The 16286-nt window shown below is 41.5% G+C and overlaps 1 protein-coding gene across 2 annotated transcripts in view; it reads right to left on the bottom strand.

The window, feature by feature from the left end:
• Positions 1–16286, bottom strand: part of LOC119741785 (G-protein coupled receptor 54-like) — a 59271-nt gene that overhangs the window by 28105 nt on the left and 14880 nt on the right. Inside the window, exons 2-3 of one of the 2 annotated variants that reach the window (XM_038217681.1) lie at positions 12778–13251; positions 385–520 (exon numbers count right to left, since the gene is read on the bottom strand). In XM_038217681.1, the coding sequence (XP_038073609.1) occupies positions 385–520; positions 12778–13230 (589 nt within the window). In that variant the 5' untranslated portion in view covers positions 13231–13251. Of the gene's footprint in view, positions 1–384; positions 521–12777; positions 13452–16286 lie in introns of those variants that run through there. The other variant, XM_038217680.1, reaches the window with a different exon arrangement.

Here is a 16286-nt window from a genome sequence, read left to right as displayed (position 1 = left end):
CCAAATTATCTGTACATTGAATTTTTTTGTGGTGTGCCGCCTAGCTCGTACTGCCCCCCCCCCCCCTTCCCCAATGCCCGGAGCTGTCGACGGGGTTGAGGTGTGGCTATGCTGGTTCCCGTACCATATTCAAATTGAGAGATTGGGAACCAGCGCGTAGCTTCAAAATCTGTGTACGGCGCTTACTATCGCCAATGAGCAGTGCGTAGCACAGCATTTTTTGGGTAGGCCACTAGCTGTACGTTATGTGATGGGTTGTGGGCACATGGAATGCTAGGTCAATTGCTATGCAAATTGTATCCAATGAAAGCTCAATGAACTACGAGGTGACCAACGCCCAATTGGATATGATGATAGGGACAGTAGGCCTACGGACGGACTTACCAATCCAAACAGCAACGTTGACAATGATGGCCCTGGTGGTGGTTCTGGTGTTCCTGGATTTAACGGCGTGGACAATGAGTAGGTACCGGTCGATGGACATAGCTGTCAGGGTGCAACACGTGGCCTGCACTGTCACCTGTTACACAGAGTGAAAAAAAATCAGCGTCATATAAAAAAAATTATAAACTTTGGAAATGTTACATCTTCTTGTAAAGGGTCTGTCATAATGTTTTACTCAAACTTAAGCAATCACGTGTGTTTCTGATATATCTTACATATTATTAAAGTGTGATTGCATGTTTATTATCGAAACTGAATTTCAGGGTGACTTGTGTTAACTTAGGCACTTTTATACCATGCCAATTGAAAAGTTTACTTTGTTCATGCAAGACTTCCTCTTCCAACAAATTCTCGTGTTCATAAAAGCCAAGGATGATGGGTAAATAGGCAACTGGAAAACAGAAAACCAAAGACGAAGGTGATGGCCATCGCCATGTCCCAGCGAAGTGAGCAACCACCTCACAGAACACAGAAATAGTACCGCCTAATAAGCGGGATAGTGTAATACATATATCGCAGATTCGTGAGGGTACGTGTTGCCTCGAAAGACAGTTTCAAGCTTTTGGATCTCTTCACTCAGACTAATATGATCTAGCTAGCTCGGGCGTCACTTTCCTGACAGTGAAGCCCCCTTCGCCAGGACATGGAGCTATGGCCAGGACACACCAAAGATGCCAAAAGGTCGAGGTCCGCACACGATAATGCGCAAAAATACTACACCAGTAAAACCATGGTAAAACAGTGTTGCACTTGGGTCCTATAACAAGTCCTCACAAGTGAATCACAACTTTCACAAGCCGTCCAATTCTTAGTCACCAAGTGAACTGTGACAAAGGCTTTGCTTTGTTCTTGTTTAATTCCTGTTACTCATGATTGGGCCTATAGGTCTTCTGGTGAACTAGTGACCTGACTTGTGATGGACGTATCGCCTACAGCACCGGTGTACTGTTGGATCATGTCTACGTGACCCTTTCCTGACCTAATAAATAACTTAATCGACATGATGAGAGCATCTGTCCTGACACCGGTCAATTAAATTTGGAGCCCTAATCAAATTGGGGGCAATATCTTGTAATCAAGAAAGGGGATATACTCTATCTATGACGTTATTGGGGGGGGGGGGGACCGGATACGGACGGTACGGTATCATTTATGATTCCTTTGATATTATTTCAGCGTGTACTTTTCTTTAGCTTGGCATAAAAAAAAGCTGTGCAGTCTGCAAAGTGAATGAATGAATGAATGGCGAATTGAAAGGTGTCTTTTACAGCAAGCTCCCTTAAATTAATCTTAATTCCGAGCACCGAGGTGTTGATTATGGTACATAACAAGGCCGAGTCTAGGACTTCTTTCTTCCTTAGTTGTTTATCCATCCGAAGTTGTCACTCGCCAGAATTCCACGAGTGATATGAACTACAAAACCAAGCTCACAATTAAACGTACTCCCGGAAATTAGTCCACACTGTTTCCCCTCCTCTTTGTCAACCTTTATAACTTGGTTCTTCTTGGCGGCCAACCTGTAAAAAACCTGTTTGGCTATTCGACGCGTGACATGATGGAGATAATTTCAATTATTTGAGGCAGGGGAAACGTGTGGAGACTTTCTATGTCTGAATTACTATACTGCACTTCATATCAATTTGCGAGAATGATCATACCGAGTGCAACACACAACACACATATACTACTGTGCCTAAATGAAAGTTTCGGCTTTAACCATCTCCTTTTTTGCTACTTCAATTCCTGGATTTCTTTACGTATTTTTTTTCTCATCATTGGGGACTTTTTTTTATTTCAAATTATCAAGTATCTTAGTTCAATCTGAACAGACCGGTTGTCCCATGTATTATCGTAACCAATTCAATAACATCCAAGGAACTTTTGGTACATAAATTGAGTTCACACAGGTTACATTGTGGTCTTCTGTTGTTTTCGAAGGCAGCGTATAGCAGAACTTGATAAAAGTCAATGGTGTTTGCTATACACTGTTTCTTCAAAACACGTCACGAGAAAGAAACCCAAAACGACTGCCTTTCTACTTAGTCCACGTTTCGTAACGGGTCCCGCTGTACTTCATACAAAATCTAAATCAGTAAAACGACCCTGGAAATACAAAGTAAAAATGGTTCTGCCAACGGTACCAGAGCCGAAAGTGAATTTCCCCCGAAGAAACGTCCGTTGAAAGTTAGAAAAGGTCAGGACAGCGTGTCTGTTCCAATTTGCCGATAACGCACTGGAAGAGAGGGCCAATTACGAGGTGGGCGAAAATTATTACGGCACAAGGAACATAGAGCAAAAAAAATTGAAGCTTGGCTTCCTCTCGAGATGTTTAGTGCACCCCTGGGCAACATGAACACTCAACAAGATGTACAAGTGTGCGCGTGCTTCAAACCAGATGCCACCAGAACACCGCCAAGAAAAAACCTCATCTTGGGCACGTAGAGTTTTCAAGTGCCCGTAATTACGTCAAATTTCACTCGCGCGAGCCTGTCTCCCTCAGGGGCTAAGATCTCTTCTTTTACGCAAACGCCCTTCTAAAGACTCATGAACAGAAAAATACAAACATATGTATGTTTAAAACTTTTGGGGGCAAAGATTGTCTAGCAAAGACGTTTTCTTACGTCATACCCACACCTCTTTCCCCAAGATCGAATACCAATTTTATGCATGCATCTATATGTTTACCCAGCCCAAATTTAATTTAAGCATTAAAAAACTCGTGGATCAAAATTACTTACTTTAAAATTAAAAGACTTGCAAACAAACAACCCCACCCCCCCAAAAAAAAAAAACACTGTTAGCTATGCAAGCGCAAAATAGGCAATATGTTGAAATATTTACGATTAAAAAAAACTAGTAAGTACATGTAGCTAAAGCGTTTAACAGACATACCACTTTTTCAGAAGAGCGGCAAAACTCTTGTTAAAAACAAACACCAAGTTAGTGTCTCGATGGTTAAAAAAACAGAAACACGAGCATAATAAATACAATCGTCTTCAATATTCTCTGGCTTAATCTGTATCGATTCCTGGAATCTTGTAGCTTTATAACAATTTGCAGTGGTCGTGCTGCCGGTTTTGAGTAATATAAATTTTGTGCTGCTGTAGGCCTAAGCGACGGGGCGTTTTATCGCGGGTAATCGGTTTGACAGTTTCAATCACATTTTGAAGAAAAAAATGTATTTCTTTGAACGGAAAGCAAGAATACTGTGCAAAAGCACTCATAGCAAGTTACGGTTACCGACATGAAACACGTCACATCAAAACCTATCAAAGGCGATCATGAAGTTTCCTTAACAACCCGTGTTGAGTAGTTTGAAATGTTCAAGTGTCCGATCAATGTCGTAGACATGCAGGCTCGGGTTCAAACAATAATATTTTCCGAATCGACCCATATGTCGGCCTAAATAGTCAGTAATCCGGACTTATAGTTCTCATTTTTCAGTATAAATAAATCACATAGAGGGTATACTGCCTTGAGGGAATAAGTCTGGGCCTACGCTTTCACTACCTATCCGGGGAGATGGTACTGTGTAATGTAACGGAATTGGGTGTTTGGTAGCTGTGAACCGATCCGACTAAGTTCCGTTGAGATTTCTTCGGATCCGGCCTTGGTGACAACGAGGGATGTCATTACTGTTCCAATTTTCTGCTCGATGTACGACGGGATTCGTGTCTGAAATTACATCTGTAATCATCCGCTGGTCGGTGCGACGGGGAATCGAATATGCGACAGTCCCAACGGGCCCACATCTCCAACTAAATCAGAAGAAAATATTATACAATATATACAAATATGTCGCATTGCATTTCGACTCTATTGTTCTAAGAGAATTACAGTTGAATTGCTTCGATGAAAAACACTGTATCGCTGACGCCTTCTGGTAAGTGAAAATGAAAGCACTAGGGATTCAGAAGGGAACTTGATAAGTCTTGAGATACGATAATTGTTTCAACTATTTTTTAATGTTTGCATGGTGGAGGCTTAATGCTGTAACAGAACCCGCTTGGATTGTAGATTGGATAGTTTAGTGGCATCAAATACTCTCTCTGTTTTTTTAAATAATTTTCTGGCTGATGATGACTGCATGGCTCTTCAGAAGCATGGCTGTCCGGTTTCTCTGTGATTGGTAGCCTGTTTGTTTGATAGCTGCTCCCATGGACAGTTGACTGGCAGTGATTACAAGAACTGTTGCCTCATGTAAGCTTTCCATGCGATTGGCGTACCTACTGTATTACTTGTTTACTTGGCGTGCATTCTTTGTTTTGATACTGGCTTGTCACATGTCAAAAACGTAGACCTTCATTGAGTTCCGTGCTTAGGGGCTAGTATGCAAGCTGGATATTGCTTCTTTGTTGGCTTGCTTTGATATGCTGCTCAAAAAACTGACTTTATGACGGATAGCGCTGACTAGCGCGCTGTGAATGTATTATGTCTAGTATTGTGGCCGTCAAGCTTAACATATTGAACAGGGGAGGGTCATTTAATGGCAGATCGATGACTCGTTGGCCGGTTCAATGGATCGCTTGAATGCCTACCAGAATTTGTGAAGTGTCAATAATGTAGTTTTCTTCACTGTGCCACACTGAAATAGGGACGGGACTTGACAGACAGACCGTCTCCTCTTCAATTATTCGCATTTTTTTGGCAGTGACCACGCACACACATTAATTATTAAGTAGTGCACTTTGTACTGCCGACTACAAAGTTCAAGAGCCGAGCTCTATTTAGAGAGCTAACCGATCTTATGTGTGAAACACGATAGGGCTGGTCTTGTAGCATTCCCCCTTTCTATACCAATCCTTGAAACCTTTACAAAGGACCTTTACCTCACTGCGCCTCTCAAGTAGTCTGTTGAAATTTGTCACTCAGGTAACATAAAAAAAAAAACCCAGGAACCTTTAAAAATGATGCTGTAAACCGTGTACAATTTAAGACAGACGGGAACCCTCGCCAGTGTCCCTATACACACTTTATACACCTGCAAAGATCCCCGCCTAAATATCTTACAAGAATTCCTGAGATTTCGGGAACATAACGACCAAACACAAAAGAGGTGGATGTCCTCAGTCACCTATCTTGCTTCAAATATGACGATGACATCATACACAATATAATATTTCACCTGTTGCCATATTCTCTTTATTGAACCTATTTTATATTTCCATTTGGCAATAAAACTTAAGCTTCCTCAAAAAGCGCAGGCATTGTACTGGGATGAATAGACAAACAAATTACGGGCGGGGACGAGGAAATTAGAAATGTTAGTGTGATAGGTAGGAGGGAAACAGGAACCAATTAAGTCAGGTAGTGGTAGGAACTGAACACCAAATCCACTAGTCGGCACTGGTTGGATTCGAACCCAGATCAATGAGGTAAAAGGAATGTACCGCAGCGGTAACATCTCTACAAACGTTGTACCAACAACGACCATATGGTGGTATCTGACAATTTATCAACGCGTACTTTATCGACGCGTAGGGGATACAAGTGGTTTGGGACAATAACCATTGGCAGATATTATCTTCCAAATATAATAGAAATTAACTCCAAAAAAAATAGAGTAATTTGGAAAACACACAACATGCATGCATGTGACAAAGATTAATTGTTACAAAGCTGAAAGTGTAACCTTTTTTCATCAAGATTTGAAAGGTTATCAATGATCAGTATTCTGTTGCTTTATAGCGTCGTTTCAATTTAGGTTTTTTTTCCTGCCTGCTTGCTGTCTCGTGTGTTACGTCTGGCCTTGTCTCTACTCACTTCACCTCCTTTCTTGTGTTTTTCTACTTCGCTTATCACTAAATCTCCGTCTACTTTCAGCCCGTCTTGCGTATCATGGTTCACATCTGATCTGATATATGCCTCTCTCAATTAAACAATAAAAAGACGGAAGGAAGGTCATGAATCATCAGGCAACCGTGTTTGTTTCCATGGTCGTTCTGGCTAGACAAATTATTGGCTGATAGTTAAAGCAGAGAAACAAAAAAACAGGGAAAAGTGAATTATTTGAAACTCTGTTAATTACGAACGCCCGACAGCGAGGGACCACATAGAAAAAGCGTCGTCCAATAGTCTCCATGTGATGGGATATTTTCTTTAAAAGAGGCGCCACTTTCTTTTGAAGCACTTTAACACGCAAATCAATTTCAACACTGTCCTTGTCAGTTATGGCAAGTTATTGAATGACACGTTGCAGCTCGTTAGATCTTACAGTGTATTGACTTTTTTTTCGTTTAAAGGGAAAATACAACATTTGCAAACATCAAAAAAAAAACTACCAAATTAATTTGAAATACCTTGCTGAACTGTTAGGAATGATAGTCTAAAGCATCCTGTAAAATCATGGCACCTGGTGTACTGTCATTTTCAAGAAAAGTGGTATTTTCGTATCAATTTCTAACGCTGGTCGGCCGACCAGCGTTGAAAACAAACTGGCTTTTTTTTCAAATACTGGCCCCAATTGACCATATCTAGTTAGTCCGCATTTGTTTGCAATCGATTACACACCTATGAACGGGTACATGCCAGCTAGCCTGTTTCCCTGACCTTACAATTCCCCAACGTCAATATATTGCTCCGTTTCATCTTAAATGGAGTCAGGAAACCAGACTACAGGAAAATTATTGTTTTTCTTTGTTTTTATAGCATCTGCGAACCCAAAAACGTCAAAACGTCAGTGTAACAATATTTGCTATATATTACCAACCCCCCAAATCCATCCATTTCTGAAAATTGCAGCAAAAGCAAATGATGTATATTCCCGTTATGAATAACCATTTTTAGCGACCTTCGATAACGTTTCTATGGGTATTTATTAGTCATTCGAATGAATTATTCCATACTTTATATTGTTATTCAGTTACAGCTACCGTATGACGAGTAATCTAGCCGTTATAACAGCCTTCTTACCCGCACATTTTCTCGTGGCATTAGTATGAACGGCGAGCGATAGATACAGCATCAAGATAACTTCGGGCACTTTGCATTTGAAAGGGAAAAAAAACATTAACGCTGTTTGAGACAGGCAATAAGAGAACCAAAATCTCCCAAGACATAGCTGGGAAAATATCAAACATGGTTGAAAGCTGCGCGCACCTCGGCTTTAACGGCCACCGTACACATTATGCTCACCGTGCACGAGATTGATACTACACTCACTCTCCCTTTGCAACTCCAAAACAGATTACTCGCCTTCGGTTATTTGTGCTCGGCTGTGGCCGTAATATTACAGCCGGGACTACCTCGGTGCGATCCAACGCCGACTGATCAATTAAAACAACAGCCATATATATATATAGACACGGGCTCAGTGTGGGTGTATTCCAAGGTGAGATCGCTAGGGTTTGATCTTCGCGTGGAACAGGCAGTGCAATGCGCTAATGAAATGGAAGCAGGGTCGATCTGTGTGCATTTCTTTCAAAGGGACATTTTTGTTATTAGAGTCTATGGTATGTGTTTCTAGCTAGGGTTACAAATTGTGCTGTGCAAGCAGTCGACTCGTAGGTTTACTTATTGATCAATAAAGAAAGCCTTTCTTGTCGTCTTTGAGTGGAAATTATGTGAACGTTCCTTACACAAAAGACATTGTACCAAGTCCCAGTTCTGGGTGGTTTTTCTTTAACACAGACTGTTTTCCCGACTTGTATACTATTAGTACTTTGTTATTGCGTTAGTGACAATCCATACCTTGAAAATTCCATTTTAATCCAATCGTTAGCCCCACACATGCCACTCGGAGGCGGCAATTTAGTTGTGAATTATCCATATCAAATAGCAGTGTTATATCGTGTTACATTCTCAAATACCATTACCCGATGTGTCCAAAATTCAATACCTGACGACACATACCACTGCGATTCGGATTGATATTGGAGAAATTCAAACGCGCAGGTGCAGTGACATTACAAGTTTGTTGCCTCTTTACATTTGTTTCGATGTTTCGCTCAAATGATCATTCTATTGTTACATTATTATTATTATTTTGTTTATTATGTTAATGCAAGCTGTAGCCCGTAACAGCCATGACCCAATGCATGTCATCGATCATTTAGTACCATACGGCGGAGTTTCAATTTGTGCACCAGAGAACATGATCTCCGGTGTGTCACAGAAAACTCGAGTGCACTGCTTAACTGAGCAAAGAGCTATATAACCAACCAGACATGCCACTTTGGAATTCTCCGTAAGTGAAACACCACTCAACGGAAGCACAGCTTGTAGGGAATTGATTTCCCCCGAATGAAAGTAAAGTCACGGACCTCGTCGTGACACGCTGAAGGTGCCGATTATGGGCATTCCCGAACGGCTTCGTGCGTCGTAATTACGCCGAACAGAAAAATCAAAGAAACGCACCTTGCAGTGCACAGATCTATAAGTCAGCCGGGGTATACCAAGCACCTGGAGCCTCTAAAAATGCCAACCATCGCGCCGATTTCCTCTCTCTTTAAAGTCATCCCTGCTTGTAGGTGACATTTAGATTTCCCCCAATGCTTTTGGTAGGTAGGCACTAGGCACACACATGTGTCGTGCTTGCAGCCTGCTGTTGCTTTTTTAGGAGCGAGTGGGTATGAAACGTATGAAGTTAATTACGACAGCTAAGGTCAAAGAAAATTGCCTAGAAGTTATTATATATTAAGATAACCTTGTACTGGGTCGAAACAGAAGGGGACTTACGTCGAGAACGCTAATTAATCTAATCTTTGGAATATGAAACAATATCCGTACATTTTAATAGGAAGCACTGCCCGTTTTTCCCTTTCAAATCGTGACGCATGTAAACAATGTATAATCCCATAGACTCAGTGGATAACTAATTTGATCTTACTTTTGACATAAGGGATATGCGTCATACCAAATATGACCATCGTAAATTTAAATGACTCATTTCTGTGGAGCGAAAAGCCGATTTTAGCTGTATTGTTAATATCCAAAGACTATTATAAATCATTACTGAAGAGATAACATAAGCCAACGCAATTACACAAACGGATTAAACGGACTTGGAAAAGAGCTTCCCTTTGCTCTATTCGGATGTTTTGTAGCCACAATATGTACAGCCGCAAACCCTTTGCGTTCTTTATTTAATCATTTGTTACTAATTTCTGATATTGTTCAGATTAAGGTTGGTTAAGATTAACAATGTCGATACCCCACGTTATGTTAACAAGTTCTGTGCGTGGGTTCACTGTTTCAGTCAATACCATGGTAACATTTTAAACTGAATCAAACGTCGCAGCAAATTATTGAGTCAACGAGGCATGGTTTGGCTGAATAAAGCTAGAATATTTTTCTTTCAAAAGATCACACAGTCGTCCTGAATGGTCATTTCGGAAAATCTTCTCCTTTTTTTCTGCCACGTCCAATCACCAAACTCACATCTTTCATTAGTACTAGTACGCTAAGTTGGGGTCGGATTACAGCATACACCGGAAGGCTGCGAGAGTCGAGGGGAATATTAATATTCCTGCTGTTCGTTGTGGACCATTTAGAACATCAAAACGTTTCTCGAGTGTTTCAATGTTGTTTGGATTGGATGTCAGTGTCCTAGGACGTCCATGAACTCAGGAATGTGTTCACTATGGCCGACTCGGCTGCTTGTCAAGCCAATATCTGTAGACATTTCCAAGTTATGTACAGCCACGCGGACGCAATTTTTCAAGCTCTTTTGAAATCGCAGTTAATTTGTATATATTGGCGACAGTTCTACAGTTGGTACTCGCTAACGGGTTGGTTTTCGTTGAGTAGTTTGAATGAAGATTATCGATTTTCGTAAAACTCAAGACATGAAATGCACATTTTTTGCTGACTATATGTTGTAGAGATTGTTTGTTTCTTGTTCGCTCTTATGAATTGAGTACTGGGTAACTTTTGAGGCGACCAACAGTGATAGGCATATGTGATCTACTCATAGTGTGTGTGGCCGTTGGCAGGGCGTGGCATTTAGAGTTTCCGAATATCGCTCATCCCACTGGCTCAGGTTACATCACTGGCCCCCAACAAACTCACCCCAGCCAGCTAGGAATGGAATTCGGCTTTCTCTTCAGTCATTATTTGGGTCAATCCTTCCAGACGAAATTTCGTATTTGTCGTCTGGAGCGCGCGTCTAATCCATCGGAACCACGTTGCTGCGATTGATGATGGATGTGGGCCTAATTCCGTGAGTATATAGACCGTGGCCTTTCATCAAGTCGTGATATTCTCATTTTTTTTCCCAGCTCGTGCCACCCAACAGGGGGTTCGTATAGTGATTAACTTAAATTTTTCAATCCGGTGCGATGATAACCTCCGTGATGGCCACTTTTCACCACTTCGTACCCGAAATATGCACCTTTTACCAAAGCTTCTACAAAGAAATATTACTAATGGACAACGCGCACAGTCATCTTGTAGTCATAACTAGAGGCGTTATACGCATCGCTGCTACACTTCCTACTCACCACGAAGCAGTGAAAGTGTAATTCGCATTCGTTGGTTATTTGTTCATCATCATTTCCATCATCCTTGGCTGGGTGGTCTAGTCCATTTGTCGATGGTTCAAGACCCTATTAAACAGCTGTGCCACGGATGGACTTGGTGCTATTAGTGCTAATTCGTCTGCGATGGGAATGGAGTCCAGGTGCATTGGGACGGGCTCGAAGCCATAACCTGACTGAAGCGAGTGAAGTATCTTCCTTGCGGAAAAATTAGTCATTGAGACAAAGTTCTGTTTTTTCCAAATAACTTGACACAAACATCCCATTTTTTTTATCAAGCTTGCGGGAGATTGTCAAAACTGTTCCAAACATTTTCTCAGATAATGCCTATAATACGATTTACAACTACAGCAATGTCCGCTTTATGATTTTATATTGGGATGATCATGAGGATTTCTTTAGTTTCATTTATCTATTATTTTGAAACCGACTTGGACAGTTCCGCGGAATTCCCTAAGAATTCACACGCCTTTTTTTAAGGCCACTTGGAGTTGCAGAGCCAAGATAGTTCAATGGGTCTCAACTGCGAAACAATTGCGAATGGCAAATAGGCAGCGTATATTCTGCGGGCTTCAAATGTCAAAACAGAGTTGCTACATATCGGGGTATTTGAGACGATCGATTCAGTGCCCAATATCACGACGATAGGTTAGGAATGAAATAGTTGTAATCTCTCTGTAAATAATTCAGGTGTCTGCCTGCCGCTTCCACAGGGAGTGAGCGAGTCGCTCTTAACAGACAGGCAATCTCTATTATAACGTTACACATTCTATAGGGCTTTTTCATTTTCGACAATATTTGCTCTGGTTGAAGCATATTTGCACATCAAAAATCATTTTCCGTCCTCAGTCTAATAAGAGCCCAGCAGACAGGCTCCTCGGCGGCACAAGACCGTGAAATGTAATTACAACATCCCACTGCCCCACGGCTACCGACCTTTTTGCATGTGTTTGGAAAAGCAAAGGGGACATTATTGCCAACGTCTTGGCTGATATGCAAAAAAACTACAGCGCGTGTGGCTGTACCAATACAGAACACATTAAAGAAGAAAAAACATTATGAATTTACATTTAATTTACAGTAGGCGTCTACTATTCGGTACCGTGACGCTTAACGAAGCTCAGCAATTCCCAGTCGACGGGTTACATCTTTATTGCCTGCTATCCACGACACTTATAAGGGGTTAAGACTAATTTCGAGCACAGATGATTTGAAAATAAAAATGGGAGAGAGAAGGTCCCCCGTCACTTTCAATGAGCTGAGTCTTTCATCAGTGAGATCACAGAATGTACACAAGTTTGTCTTGTACTTCTACTATAGTCTGTATGTAAAGCACCATATCAAATATCGTATCAGTCTGAGCAGTTTATTTACTAAAATTTGCTCAGACAAATAGAGTGATTTTCCAGGAGTAAGAGCAAAGTTTTGATTTTTTTTTTTTAAAAGAGGAGGCTTAGTATAAACGGTAAAAGGAAATCCGTAGATGGCTGGTCATATAGTGCAGGGTTGCGATATACACGTAGTTATTTTGAAAATAGGTCTACGTGAACATGTGGCTGTTCCACATTTTTTTTCACATACATTTAACTGCTTAATTGTCCTACTTTTTTCTTACATGAGCCACTGCATTTTAATAGAATGTAATTTCAAAGTGGAATTAAAGGTTCATTAATAACCAGTGGGCCGTCAGGCATTTTGTGGACAATGGAGAGAGGATGTATAGCAAGCAATGTTTTCAATGGGCAGCAGGCGGAGCAGAGTATCGATTTTCGGCAGGAATTTAATTGGCATAATATTAAACCGTATCTAGCTAAAGAGTCTTCGGCATGGTTTTGAGAGGAAAGGGGTTGGTACTCACAAACTGCATGTAGTTGATGCCTTTGCAGAGTCCCTCGCCGATGGGCATGCCGGCAATGTTGGCTGCGGTGGGGATGGCGCAAATGGCCAACATGGCCACATCTGTCACAGCCAGATTGGCTATGAAATAGTTCGTAATGTTCTGCATCTCCCGGTACTTGAAGATGATGTAGAGCACCGTGCCGTTACCGATCAGTCCAATGATGGCAATGATGGCAATGATCGTCGGTACCACGATCCGTATCGTGGTCTCGAAGCTCTCCGGGAACCCAGCCATGGGTGGTGGGTCGGTAACATTGTCCAGACTGGTGTTGGTACCGGTGTCGTATCGAGGAGAACTGTACACGAAGACGGGAGAGTTCGTGCTCGCCACCCGCTCACTAAAGTTTGTGGGTGCAAATAAATCCACCACCGTGGTAGCAATGTCGGTGACGAAGACCTCAGAGTCAGTCATGATGGAAGTTCCTTGTCAGTACTGCAGCAAAGAATGAAGACAAAACATGCGCCAATAATGGCTTCATTAAATAAATAGAGTTACAAATTAGAGGTGTTGCATTTCAGCAGAATTCCGGCTATTCTTTACAATCGATGAAGTAACTGTCTAGAATGACTTGAAGGAGCATTGTCTTTTCCTTGTTTTCTCTCCCTCCAAAAACGAGCTTCCGTCAAGTATCAATCCGCAGCGCAGAATGAGGCTCGGGCTACTGGCGCGATTGATTTTGACTCTGCTCGGTAAAGCCCGCCCCCTGTCTTCCTCCCGCGTTATACGTCACACATTCACCGCGCAGCGCCTGCGGGCGAAGCGTGGAAAATGTCATCAGCGCTGCAATGCGTGCTTTCAAAAAGGGATACAAGGCATGCATTTACGACGCGTGCGGCCGGACTGCACGCATGGCGGGCGAAATAACTAACAGCCGGCTCGTTATAAGCGAGATCAATTGGTAAGGGTAGAGGCAGTCTCCAATACAAAACAAAATGGCAAAATGGGTGACTCGTGGCCAACTAAATATGTTTTCATTTGTTATTCCACTCCGTGGTTTTGACAACTCTCCCCAAATTGAAAACACAAAAAGGCGCAAAAAACTGACGGAAACAATTTTATTTATAACACCAGCCTACCCCGTGAACGTCAAAACAAGATCATTTATAGTGTCATAGACTGCGAAAAGACTACAAAAACACTGCCGCTTTTGAGCGTCAATTTGTCTATTTCCAGATGGCCAGAACTGAGCGGCAAATATTGTCTACAATATTCACGGTTCATTTTTTATGGTTGAGTAATAAAGTTAATTTACAAGACGGCACATTTTACCGGGTGGTGCTACTGCATAGAGACGCCCAGTAAATATGGGAGCATTCGACACACTTTGGTAGGAATGTATTAGAATGATGTGAAGTTCCTACTTGAGGTACACAGAAAACAAAACAAATATACTGAACACATATATATAGATATGTTTTTTTTTAATAATTTGCTGGCCAAGAAGCAAAGAGTACGTGATAAACCCGCTTGCATTTACACATAATCAAAATGTTTATTCAGTTACATCACAAATGTACTTATCTGACCAGCAAATGAATGCAATAACTTGGTGTGTGTTTTTTGAAGTAGGGGAATTCGAAATGGAAACGAGACCCCTGACACATTAATTCAGATTTAAGATCGAAATCCGTGTTGAAAGTTGGATGGTGTACAAAACCAATCCGATTTTATAAGGGACGATTTTATAAGGTATCATGTTTAAAATATAAGGCAAATTATAAATGTGCATTAAAATCTCCATACATAAAAATGTGAAGTACCTTCTTTTTACAGTAAAAAAAAGTATAAGTGTTTTATTACTAAACGAATAATGTTCCCTCGGGCTAGAATCACATTACAAAATGACGGAAACGGCATTCATGCTTTGTAGATCAGAAAGGGCCGTGTGATCATTGATCCAAGCTCTGATACTGATCTACTTAAACTATTTCAAGGCCTTCTCTGTTTCAGCAAGGATGCAATGGGTGTTTTCTCTCCAAAACGTTGTATAAAGTTCATGATTCTTATCTAGGGCAACATCAGAGTTTTCCATTATTATGACACGTTTCCGATTGTTCATCTTTCGAGCCCAAGTAATTAATGTAATACGAATACAGGTCTTAGGGCTTCTAGCGTCAAAACCTTCGAACCAGGTGTTCCACCAGACCCCTGAAGGTCCAGAGAAACAAATATATGGGCTGGGCCGAAACGGAACTGCCGGCAAAACATTGATCGAAGATCGAAAGCAAAGCAGGCCGGGAGCTCTTTCACTTCTTTATGCATCTTATGATGGATGCAGTAAGGAATCACTAAAACATCCTCTACGCAATAGGTGCAGCTTCTATCAAACAGCAAACAGAAGAAAAGAAAAAATTGACGAAAAGGGGCGTGACCATTTTGGCTTTTAAACACTTGGGGTTTAAGAGGGTGCTTGATTATTCCCAAAAAAATTAACAAAACCAATTTAAAAACTAAGTTATGTTCTCCGATATTTAAAACATTTACAATGATAGAAGTGAAAGCCTGTTTAGCCGCGAAACACTGACAGAATCCCAAGTATCATTAGAGAAATGTCCTCACGGACAGATGTGGCGGACCAGACATTAATCGGCTAGCCGAAAAACATCTCGTGACAGAAAACGCCAACCTCAACTTACGTCAAAGAGCCACTATTGAAATAGTTTGTATTGGTATGTGGAAGAGAAGCACCCGTAAGAAGCAAAGGAAATGAGACTTCCAATTTCGGTGCCCGATATTGCAGTATAGGCCTACATGAGAAAAAAATCCACCGCAGGTGAGCGTGATAGCCGAGTTGAACAAGTCGCAGATCACAGACAATGATGGCTAATATAACGAAGGCAACGAGGACCATGCCACAATGACCACGAGGCCACTGTGACTGAGAACAGTGGCCATGTCCGGCATGACATCCCCCACGACCATCATGACCACGTCATTCCCACGATCATGACGACCAACAAATCCCTTTAGACAAAGACGACCATGACACTCTTTTAATCCATGACAACCACGACATCCATCTAGGCCTTGACGACAACGACATCCTAAACTATTAAAATGAAATTTTGTACCAACTAAGATGGCAATACAGGCCATTAACATCCCACACACACACAAAATCTAATCAACAGGCAATCACGAAATTCCAGACAAATCACTTATATGGCCGTGTCCATCGTCAAAGGCGCCGTCTCATATTTCATTTGAATTAGAGTATAATTACCTGGAATAACTCTAGGCTATGCCACGAGTGCCGATGGAAAGGCATCATCGGTACAGCATAATACATTCACTCTGTGGATTAACATCGCAACAGTAGTCCTTCCATGAAGCGTTTCTCCCTATTGCAGACCAAGGGAAACACATTTTGGGGCCGTAAATTGTTACAAGCAAAGCAATTTAATGGACTTATTGATAATGAATTGTACGACAAATCCACGGAAGGGCGCTTTTTTAAGTTGTAGCTT

The sequence above is a fragment of the Patiria miniata genome, unplaced genomic scaffold, assembly GCF_015706575.1.
Source record: "Patiria miniata isolate m_02_andy unplaced genomic scaffold, ASM1570657v1 HiC_scaffold_5, whole genome shotgun sequence".
Taxonomy (NCBI): Eukaryota; Metazoa; Echinodermata; class Asteroidea; order Valvatida; family Asterinidae; genus Patiria; species Patiria miniata.
Note: the sequence above shows the minus strand (reverse complement) of the source record. Positions and strands in the feature narration are given on the sequence as shown.